This window comes from Oppia nitens, unplaced genomic scaffold (assembly GCF_028296485.1).
Source record: "Oppia nitens isolate AA-2021 unplaced genomic scaffold, nextdenovo-longstitch-racon4-pilon3 scaffold3_pilon_pilon_pilon, whole genome shotgun sequence".
Taxonomy (NCBI): Eukaryota; Metazoa; Arthropoda; class Arachnida; order Sarcoptiformes; family Oppiidae; genus Oppia; species Oppia nitens.
In genome coordinates, this window is record NW_026533221.1 from 3,409,678 (window position 1) to 3,421,101 (window position 11,424).

The 11,424-nt window shown below is 31.0% G+C and overlaps 5 protein-coding genes across 5 annotated transcripts; 2 read left to right on the forward strand and 3 right to left on the reverse strand.

Moving 5' to 3' along the window:
- Nucleotides 1–16: 16 nt before the first annotated feature.
- Nucleotides 17–1,007, reverse strand: LOC128958294 (DNA-directed RNA polymerase III subunit RPC7-like). The gene is made up of 3 exons (XM_054304110.1): nucleotides 520–1,007; nucleotides 245–459; nucleotides 17–172 (listed from the first exon to the last, which is right to left on the reverse strand). Exons 1-3 carry the CDS (start codon nucleotides 857–859, stop codon nucleotides 83–85), a joined length of 645 nt encoding a protein of 214 aa, XP_054160085.1. The 5' UTR covers nucleotides 860–1,007; the 3' UTR covers nucleotides 17–82.
- Nucleotides 1,008–1,127: 120 nt separating this feature from the next.
- LOC128957646 (pachytene checkpoint protein 2 homolog) lies at nucleotides 1,128–2,540 on the forward strand. Its single transcript, XM_054303448.1, has one exon. The coding sequence runs from the start codon at nucleotides 1,210–1,212 to the stop codon at nucleotides 2,512–2,514; it is 1,305 nt and encodes a 434-aa protein (XP_054159423.1). The 5' UTR covers nucleotides 1,128–1,209; the 3' UTR covers nucleotides 2,515–2,540.
- A 1,592-nt stretch (nucleotides 2,541–4,132) lies between these two features.
- Nucleotides 4,133–5,477, reverse strand: LOC128957814 (uncharacterized). The gene is made up of 4 exons (XM_054303629.1): nucleotides 5,254–5,477; nucleotides 4,640–5,178; nucleotides 4,360–4,552; nucleotides 4,133–4,224 (listed from the first exon to the last, which is right to left on the reverse strand). The coding sequence occupies exons 1-4, from the start codon at nucleotides 5,468–5,470 to the stop codon at nucleotides 4,133–4,135; spliced, it is 1,041 nt and encodes a 346-aa protein (XP_054159604.1). The 5' UTR covers nucleotides 5,471–5,477.
- Nucleotides 5,478–6,215: 738 nt separating this feature from the next.
- On the reverse strand, nucleotides 6,216–8,806 carry LOC128958973 (myogenesis-regulating glycosidase-like). The gene has a single exon (XM_054304942.1). It carries the CDS (start codon nucleotides 8,668–8,670, stop codon nucleotides 6,307–6,309), a length of 2,364 nt encoding a protein of 787 aa, XP_054160917.1. The 5' UTR covers nucleotides 8,671–8,806; the 3' UTR covers nucleotides 6,216–6,306.
- Nucleotides 8,807–9,715: 909 nt separating this feature from the next.
- On the forward strand, nucleotides 9,716–11,139 carry LOC128958603 (N-alpha-acetyltransferase 60-like). The gene is made up of 3 exons (XM_054304488.1): nucleotides 9,716–10,031; nucleotides 10,106–10,572; nucleotides 10,644–11,139. Exons 1-3 carry the CDS (start codon nucleotides 9,916–9,918, stop codon nucleotides 10,799–10,801), a joined length of 741 nt encoding a protein of 246 aa, XP_054160463.1. The 5' UTR covers nucleotides 9,716–9,915; the 3' UTR covers nucleotides 10,802–11,139.
- The last annotated feature ends 285 nt before the right edge of the window (nucleotides 11,140–11,424 follow it).

The following is an 11,424-nucleotide window of genomic DNA, read 5'->3' on the forward strand; positions in this document are numbered from 1 at the left end:
TTTCAATTGTAAATTATTGACTAAATTACAAAATGATCCAAATGTACAACAATTGATGGCTGACTTGTTTGTGTGATGTCTTTCAATAGGTGGGTCCCTCATCCCCATTATCATCCGATTCCTCCAAATAGTTCTCTCCGTTATCGAAATAAGAAAACATATAATCTGTTTCCTAGATTTGACAAACAATTTTCAATTAGTAAATTCAATAAATGAAATCAAATGATAAAAAAAATATATTTACTTCTTCGACATCCTCTTCAGGCACTTCTTCCTTCTCCACATCGGATGCATTATTGTTTACCTCTTCATCGCTGTTTTGATCATCACTTTTGTCTTCTTTTTCGTCTTCTATTAATTTCTCTAACTTTTGATTCAAATCTTTATTGTTTTCAACTTTTATCTTCTTTTTTGTTTTGCTTTTCTTCGGACACAACTCTGTAGGAAATATACGCCAATCTGTGGACACAAAACAAAACTATCAGTTTTGATCTATTAATGTCTAAATATTTTTTATACCAATTTGTATGTCATTATCACTGACACTATCGGTGGCAATGTTTTCGTATTTATCTGAATATCTCTCTATCTGTGACTTCTCTTTAGTGGCACTAATGAAATATTTGGATGTAATCATTGATTGTCGAAACTCTTGCTTAAGTGTCAACAGATAGTTGTCTATCTCATTGTCGTGCAGTGGTAACGGCCGGCAGTCGGCAATCGACGGATAGTTGGGCGGCGGTGTTAGGGTTGGCGGCGGTAGTGCCTCACCGCGTGTCAGACCCATTGACTCCAACGAAAAGGTCAGACCGCCATCACGTTTGCCTCCGCGTCCACCTCCACGACCACCTCTGGACATCGCGGATATCGTACAGTCGGGTGATTATAACTATCTAAAGAAGTTTCGGTTTAAAAGTCATTAAAAAAACAAAACAATTATTGTTTATATTTTTTGATAACAATTCACATGTTTTCAAATCGTGTAGTATTTCATTGTACTGTATATACTGTATATAAAAAGGTATAGTTTTTAAATAATTTAAACAAATATTCATAACAGAAGTCAATGAAAACACTTTTAGTACTTTTTTATCTATCATTAAAAACTGTTGACTGACGTCATGACTGTTGAAATTGTTTGTGTTTTTCGGCGCTCTTTTGGTTTCATTTGAAAACATCAATTGAATTGAAGACTTAATATCAGACACAATGAACGATATATGTCTTCACGTGGAAGTGCTTCAAAAACGCAACAGTTATTGTGATGCAGAAGAACTCAAGAGTTTGGTAACCAATTGGATACAAACAAACTCAGAGTTGGACTCAATTGTTAAACAATTGTCTGAACGCAAAGACTCGTATGTTGTGGTCGATAAACAACTGCCGAAACAATTGACCACAAATGTCGACACTATTAATATATCGTTGAGTCGATTCACGACCGCTAATGATGACACACCGATACAGACATCGATGGCCACAACAGGCACTTATATCGTAAATTATTACTTTTATCAATTGAATTACGAGAGCATCTCCTCTGAGGACATGGAGTGCGATGAAGAACAGCTACCGGCAGCCAAACACACGATTCTTCCGTCCAATGAATTTCACAATCTCTGGGAGAGTTTGGTGTTCAGCGAACACATCAAAGACTATTTGTTAGACTTTGTGTTGACTTCATTAATCTTCGCCGATAAGGGAGTTGACACCAAATTGATTAACTGGAATAAAGTAGTATTACTTCACGGACCGCCCGGAACTGGAAAGACGTCTCTGTGTCGGGCATTAGCTCACAAACTATCGATCCGATTACGAAACAAATATAAGACTTCACAACTCATTGAAATCAATTCGCATTCATTGTTCTCCAAGTGGTTCTCTGAGTCGGGAAAACTAGTGATGAAGTTGTTTGAGAAGATTAAAGAATACGTAGAATTAGACGATCAGCTTATACTTGTGTTGATCGATGAGGTCGAGAGTCTGGCCCATACAAGACAGGTATCGGCCAACGGTACCGAACCATCCGATGCAATACGTGTTGTCAATGCTTTGTTAACACAATTGGATGGCATTAAAAATTACCCGAATGTCGTAATACTGACCACTTCTAATGTAACCAACGCTATAGACTTGGCTTTTGTTGACAGGGCTGACATCAAACAATACATTGGTTTACCAACAGTTGAGACTATTTACGATATATACCGATCCTGTATTGTCGAACTCATCAAAAGAAGTATCGTCTCATGCGATGAGTCTATACTATCTTATAATCAGCTTAAATGCTCGGAACAGTTGGAAGCGTTTGGCACAACTTTTGCCGGCAATTATAAACTCTTGCAAATTGCCGAAAAAAGTTTATCACTCAGTGGTCGTACTCTACGAAAGATACCGTTTTTGGCCATTGCTTTGTTTTCCGGCGGACGTATTCCCATAAGTTTTGCTCAGTTTCTTGAATATCTATCCAAAGCTGTCACTAAACAACTGGAAGAAAGAAGTGATTTACAATAATTTATAACATATTTTGTTTTATTGATATCAGGATTTCATTTATTATATGTTAATAAATGATTTTACACTTATTTTATCACATTTTAGTAAAAATAATAATTTTATGCAATAAAAACTTTATAGTACAGTACAGTATAACAAAATATACAATTTTCAATATCAATAGTTAAGTTTGAAAAAATAACAAATATTTTCTAAAAATTTGATTTTTTATTAATTTTTAATACAAAAAAGATTGATTTGAATTTTGTTGCATAACTTTTTGATAGAAAAAAAATTCAAAGACAGACATCATTTGATTTTCAAGAATAACTGTTTTTTTAGTTTATTTCGACAAAACAATGACAACCACTACTCTTCTCATATAGTTTTGTATGTATTTGTCTGTAAATGAAACTATTACCGGTAATTGCCACCCATTGAGCATTTCTTGTGGACAATTACGGTAACCAATAAGATGGTTGCGCCTACAGCTACACCAACGAGGAATGGATACACAGCTTTACGACAACGACCATAACCAGTACCGGCTTTCCCCGATTTGGTCGAAATAGACGATAGTGTTTTGCGCGCCGGTTTGGGACCCATTTAAGTGACTGATAATACGGTAGTTATGTCTTCAAACTGTCTAATAATAGAGTGATATATCTATGTTTGAAAACTAACTTTCAATGACTGCAAACTACCGGCAAATTGTCAGTTAATTGAAATAATTTGAATTTTGTTGTTAATTCATAATTAATAGGCTATTATTTAGATCTCGTATTTTGATTTTGTTTTTTATTTATTGAAATAGAAAAATGTCAAAATTTTGTATAAATTAAATTTAAAAGTTCATTAATTTTTTTTGTTATAATGTTATTACGAAATACAAAACCCTCAATGAAAGGGACAAATAGTTAAATGACACGAATTGATTGATAAGTGTTTCAACAAAATAAGTAATTTATATTAATTTTAATTAATTCATCAAATTTCAGTCATATTTTAATTTTCAGTATATTGTATTATATTTTAAGGTCCTTTACTATAGCTGCCACTTGTTAGCACGTGATTAATATTTCTATATATTTAACGGTAAATATTTATTATCGCGCGACCTAACCTAACCTAACCTAAACTTAACTAAAATATATAGAAATATTAATCGCGTGCCAACAATTGGCAGCTATAGTAAAGAACAGCCTATTTTAATTAAATATTATTTGATAAATTAATTGTTTGGGACCCATTAAAATCACTGGTTATATGACTGATATTATAGTACCGGTATATGTTTTCAAAATGTCTAATAATAGTTTTAAATGATTTTAATGGTAATTGATAATGGTTTTAAAACTAACTTTTAATAACTACAAACCACCGGCAAAATTGTTTGTCAGTTAATTGAAATAAACATAAAATAATTTAAATAATTTAATCTAATTGTTAATTCATAATAATATTAATAATTCAATTTAATATTAATCAACTTTTATATATTTATTTTAACTTTTCGGCAAAAAAGAAATTATAGTAATTAAAATGATAAATAATAAAATATCATAAATACTGCATTTAATCTACAGATTACTAGTTATAGAGAATTTAATTAAATTAATAATAATAATACTTTTAGTTAATAAAAACTTGATGAACGACTTGTCTTAGTTTCCTCGCTATATGTTTGATTAGACTCATCTAATTTAGGATTAAGACTTGTCACTGTACCTAATTTTTTTAATAATTAATATCAATTAATTAATTAATTACTAATAGACATTAATGTAATATAATTTATATAAACATTTTGTTAAAACATACCTTTGTTTATAAAATAAAAGAAAACAATGACAGCGAAAATACCAATAAAAATGATAATAAATATTATAACAATAATTATGATCAAAGTTGTCATCGATGAAGACTGCTTTTGATCGACTGATAGTGACGGTAGTGTTGTTGTCACTAACTGTGTTGACCCATCACTTACCGGTGTCTCTGTTGTTGAGGTTATAGTAGATTCCGGACAATTAAAATACTTTCGTACAGTTATTTTCTGATAAAAGACAAGTCATTGAAATAAAAATAATTTTTAAGTCATTAAAAAAGTAGTATTTTCTCAGTGCTATTAAGTCTATCTTACATCTAATGTTGAAAATTGATTTGTGTTTCTCTGGAGTAAATAGATATATGAATCGGTACTATGGATGTAGTCTCCAATGGCATAGAGATTACCCCTATGTATAAACATACCGACATAACGAGTATTTTTGCCGAGATCTTTGTGAATCATATTGTTATACCAATTGATATCAGATATCTTTGCCCTCAATAGCATAGAATTGTCGCCATATATGACAATATATAATACTTCGTAAGTTTGTGGAAAATAAACGCTAATCCTCTCACTTGACTTTAGGGTAGACCACTCTGGCGGCCAAATGTCAACTACAGTGGTTTTGGTCAGATTCCACGGCAAGTCATCGTTATTGGCCGCAACTAAATTAGTGTCATTAATATTTTCCGAAACATTGTAGATAATCATTGATTCTTCAAATGTCTTTAACGACCGAATTCTTGCAAACATAAGATTCTTTGCTTTTGTTATTAGTTGGCAATTATAGTCTATGTTTTGACAGTTTGGGACTTTTGGTATATAAAAACTGGTTGTTATTATCGATTCTGGTAATTAAAAATAATTAGTTAATAATTGTTTTATTTTTTAAATAGTATTTCTGATTAATTTAAATAAAATACCATCATTTTTGACGGGTGGGTCACTGAATGTTTTAGTAGACATATTGTAAACCCATGTCCAGTGAGACGTCTCATTGATTTGCGCTCTAATAGTCAATTGTCGGCCAAAGTTATAGATACCATCAAAATGTGAAGTCTCACAAAACACAGGCTGTCCATCACTGGTATCAATGATACAAATAATAAAAGCTAAATATATAATAATGATGTTAGTCATAACTTTTCATAACAATTTATAAACTTATTTTTGAATAAAATATTATTTAATTGTTTGCATGCAATTTAATAGATTATAGATTTAATACTAAATTATGTTAAACTCTATGGATTACATTTAACAATTATATTCCATAAAAACATATTTGTATTGTATTTAGAAATTATTATATCTTATATTATAATTATTTTTATTTTATTATTTCTGAATAAAGTCTATGTTAGTGTAGATTATAAGGAGCCACTGAAATACATTGATTTAATGCATTTAATCAAATTCATTAAATTATAGTAATAAATAACCACAACACTTACCTCTCAATACAACACCGCTTACCCTCCCACACCCCACACCCCCAACACATTTAAATAATATAATATATATTACATATATACTGTAAATTTATTTTGACAAATAATATTATCATAATATAATTTATTTAAACACAACTTATAACGGTATATAAATTACAAAATACAACAAAATCTATACAAACAGTTATATACAAATATATAAATTAGATTACATAAGAGGGATTACATTTTATTTTTAAAAATTAAATTTCATATTATATTGTAAAACTATTTTATCAAAATTTTAACCATTATTATAATTATTTATTATATTATTTGTAAATAAATGCTCTAATATTATAATATACTGTATACTATAATAATATTTATTCAATAGTTTTATATAATATATATATAGTTATTTAATTATCATAAAATAGTTTAAGTATAAAAAAATATATAAAATTTTAGTTTACGGTAAAAACAAACTCATAATTTGTTCACAACATAACATACGGTAAAACGACAAATGCTATCACAATATCAAACACTGGTAGACGACGACTCAGTCCTAATAAAAACGGCCACTTTGTCTACTGGTACCTGATATTTGCGCATCCATTTGCCGCCTCTGATCACTTGCATCGAGATCTCATCCTTCCACCAGCCGTTCGGCAAAAATATATCTCTTTCAGTGTGTCCTTCGTCTACCACAGGCGCCACTATAATATCGTTGCCGATAGAAAACTGGTCGTCAATAATATAGGCGTCAAAACTGTCATCCGGTTGTGTCCACCACATTGGTCTTATAATTGGCGATCCATTCCTCTGGAATTCTTTCAAACATTTCTTCATCGCCGGCAATATTAACTCATCTCTTTGTTTTAACAATCTTTTGGTTATTTTAAGACTTTCTGGATCGCTATCGGGTTCACCAAATTGAATGACAGGAAAAAATGTCGTCACTTGTAACCATCGAATGTATAATTCTTTGTTATAACTGGTTTCGTTCGGCGCACGTACTCCTCCGACAGAACCCGTGTTAACCAATGGATAGCCCATTAAACTCAGCGATAGAACAGTTGGTATTAATGATCTCAACGATTGCCACGAAGACTTTCGAGGAAGTATTTTAACGAAACCGTCAAATTGTTTTGCATCCACAGAACTAGTTGTTCCAATCAAGTTAGTTGTATTAATGGCCAATCGTTTCATATAATTCAGATAATAGTCTGGATTTATACTTTTGTCGACATTCATATGTCGTGGCATTAATGATGACTGTCCGCCAACAAACAGAAAGCCATCGATTGACAAACCGGTGATCAGTTCGTCGACCAAACGATTTCTAAACCATTCTCTATTGTCAGCGTTTGTCAAATTAATTAAACCGCAAATAAATTCATTATTGTTGCCACATCTGGTCAGTAGCGGTACATTGAGTCGATTATCGCGCAATAGTCGATGATTGAGTCGGGCGTTGACCAGCGTATCGGAACGTAAATCGATGTTCGGTGTAATTGTAAGAAATATTTTGAAGCCTTTGTTATGGAGAATATTGATCAAAACTGATGGCGTGGCAAACAATGTCTTATTTAGTTTTAAATTGCCGATTATGTTCTCCCATCGGGAGTCAAGTAATATGATTCCCGGCTCGAAACCGTAACTCGTTATTCGGTCCACATATGACTGAACTGATTGGTGGGTAAAATTGGACATAACATTCATATCTGTCGCCCAAATATGTCGTTCAAGAAATGTGTATTCTTCGGGATCTTCTGCGACGCTAGAATTGGACTCAACAATGGTATCTTTGGTTTCTTTTTTTGGAAAATTTTCAATTAAATGATTTTGAAGATCTGGAAGACGAGGAGCCGTGCATATAGTGTACTCCAAGTGCGCATAAATATCATCCTTATTGAGCACATAATAGGGGAACTGTTTCTTTGATATGAAACAAAGTTTGTTTGGATCTTCACTACTGTTTAAACTGACAAATAGGGGAACATTTAGTCCCACACTTATTGTTATACCTTTCGATGAGAACCAATGTCTACCAATCAAAGAACCAAATGGATTATCAGAATCAGTTGAATGGCTGGTCATAAATGGCGAGTCTTCTAAAGACATATCATTGAGTGGCCACTTGAGTCCGCTAACATCTCCCATACCGTACCAAAAGCTATCACTCATATCAAAGCAATCTTTAAGAATTGCATACTTTTCATAGCTTTTCCATTTGATATCATAACAAGTGATGGCTTTGTCATAATGTTTGTGTTGAAGACTCAGATGTGCCCTATATTTCCAATCAAAACACAATCGCATATTCTTTTCGATTGTCTTGCAATTGACGGGCGGAATGTCGGGCGGAATATTGAGACCAAACTCTATGTGCAACAAATCGTGACCTTCACTGTCCAATAAGTTTAGATGTCGTTCTTCTTTAATGAAGAAGATTCTGTCTCTGATGGCCATCAAAATACGATTACGATTATAGAAATATCTTGTACTCAATATAATAATAACAATAGCTATTAGGATAAGTCCGACGACAATCCGAAACCGAAACTCGGGTGCATTTCCTTTCATAAGAATGGCCTGCATTTTGGCCGTCGAGTTTTGAATCTGTTGTTTACGCGGCGATCGTTTGCTACGTTTGTGTACCACTTTCCATGTGGTTGTGTCCTCCGACAGCTGTAGGACCTGATTGTTTTTAGCAATGGCCTTTCGCGGTAATCGTGGCGACCAATCACCCGGCGTCTCGATCGGTGTGAAATCATATGAGGAAATGGACGTCCGGGCACTCGACCGATACGAACCGATTGTATTGTCGCAACTCGTGTTGCCGTCGCTTAGCGAATACAAGTCGTCCTCATTGTTTCGGTGACCTTTCGACGAGTCCATCGGTGACCGCTAATTGTGTCTAATCTGCGGTTAAATGCATTGCTATTACATAACACTTGATTCACATTATAAAAACATTTTATTGCATAACAAGTGGTTTACTACAGTTGACACCAGTTATAGAGTTAACTAAACTACTACTGTATTGGATAACCAATTGAAAAAATTTGATTGATTTTTAAATTATTATTATTAGGACTCAATAATAAATAATAAATATATTATTTCTAACTAATCTATTACTTAATGAAAGGATAAAGTTATAAATTTTAATTATTGTATTATGGTACTATTATTGATAATAAATATAATGTAAAAATAATTTAAGAAAAAAAATTAATAAATCGTGATATATATGATATCATACACAGTAATAAAAAAAGTAATAAATTATAATTATTTTATTTATATTATATAAATATTTATACTGTATTTATATTATTAGCATATAATAGGTATGTATACAACTATTTAGTAACTTTTTTTACTTTAATAACAAAATTATACTATTTTTAGTGTAAAACTTTTTTTTCGAAAAAATATGTATATAAATATTATGTCATAATTTTTAAAAAATGTTTACATTTATTTGAAAAAAAACTTTTTAATGATTTTTTTAATAAACAATTATTTAATATAAATATTTCAAAAATTATAATCAATTTATTTTGTTTAAAGCGATAACCGGATAAATACATTGTATTGTTTTTTTTAACAAACTTTGATGAACTTTGAACTATCAATTGATATCTAGAGTTAAAAATATTTGATTTCCTTAACTAAATAGTTGTTAAATAAAAATGATTACTATATATCATATAATTTATATTATATATAATATAATTTGTAATTTGATTCAAATATTGGAAATTTGAGGCGTTTTTTGAGTGATTTTTGATAATTTAATAAATAAGTTAAAGTAGTCGTGTATATGATATTTGCAATACAATAGAGACTATCAACCAATCAATGCATTATTTGTTACATTAAAGTACTGTATATTCTGTATATAAACTGAGTTAATAGCATAACATTACTCATTCATTCAATGTATTGCATTCATTGAGTAACTAATAAACTATTGACTAATAAATACTAAACACTTGTCAACAATAATATTGTGTTTCATATGAATAACAACAACAATATATGACAACTGATTGTCAAAGTGTTTGATTGCAAGACATGGTGTCAATCATCACATGATTTTTTGGTCATCGCTGAAGACAATTGTAGTCCATCTGAATGAATAGTGTTTGGTTGGCATCCAATGGTTATATTAATTCAATTGAATTGCGAGACTTGAATTCATCGGATGTGCCAAAAGTGAAACAATTATGTAGCGATTGGTTCCCAATTGAGTCAGTATTTTATAATTTTCTTCAGTCATTATCATATACTGTATACCATTACTGACAAAATTTTGTTTTTACAGATATCCCGACAGTTGGTATGAAGAAATCACCACAAATAAGAAGTTTATATCTAAGGCCGCAGTTTATGATTCAGAAATTGTTGGTTTAATAGTTGTGGAAACTAAAAGCCAAGACAAATGCAATCGTGAAGATAAAGGATTATTGGCCACAAGTTTGCCTAAAGACTCCGAAGTGGCCTATATATTGACGTTAGGAGTGGTCAAAGAGCATCGACGCAACGGTATCGCCAGTCTTTTGTTGGACAAACTAATCAAAGACTTGATATACGAACCGAAAAACAGAGGCGTAAAAGCAGTCTATTTACATGTATTGACCACTAATATAGTTGCCATACGTTTCTATGAGAATCGGCAGTTTAAACGCCACTTATATCTACCTCTTTATTACTCAATCAATAGTACGGCCAGAGATGGCTTCTCGTATGTGCTGTACATCAACGGAGGTCGACCACAACCAACACTATTAGGTAAACAAATCTTTGTCATGGATTAGTTGAAAACATTTACAATGTTTTGACTTTTTTTCCTCTTTTTACAGATTATATCGCAATGTTTTTAGAGACAATCAGTCAGATAGCGGCCACTCCTTGCCGATGGCCAAAGCGTCTGTTTCTAATGATAACATCGGGAGTGTTTAGATATGTACCGATAAGTTCAAGGCGTAGAAGATCATCGCCATATTTAGCGACGCTTTGACTGTTTATTACTTAAAACATCTCATAATTTGTTGTTAACTAATTGTATACTAATTGCAATCCCAAAGAGTCTAATCAATACTTATATATCAATTAATTCTCATTTAAACAACTCATACATAGACTAAATAATATCGATTGAAACAAAACAAAATTCGATCAATTGTTGTGGATTACGATACAAATGATGTCTTACTGTATATTAATATTTATCAAATCTGCCGTTTTTTTACACAAATATTATAGCTTTAAAAAATTTCTCCCTTAACTAATATTAAATAGTTTTAAGAGCACCTAGTTTAGTCGTAATTAATAATTATTATTGTTAAATAATATTATATAGATAATATTTATATATTTATTTATTGATTTTTAGTTTTTAGACTTAATTTATAAATTTTATATACAACTTATAAATATTAGGAATTTATTTAAATCATAAAAATATTGTTTTTTTTGTATATTAATCACTTTAAAATTAATCATTGTTTAAATATAAAGTTTATGCCATTTTTAATTCAATCATTTACCACTGAACTCATCACAAATTTGTTATAAAATTATAAACACGATTAAGTCAAATACCGGTCACTATATATAAATTTTTTTGGTTAAATAGATGAG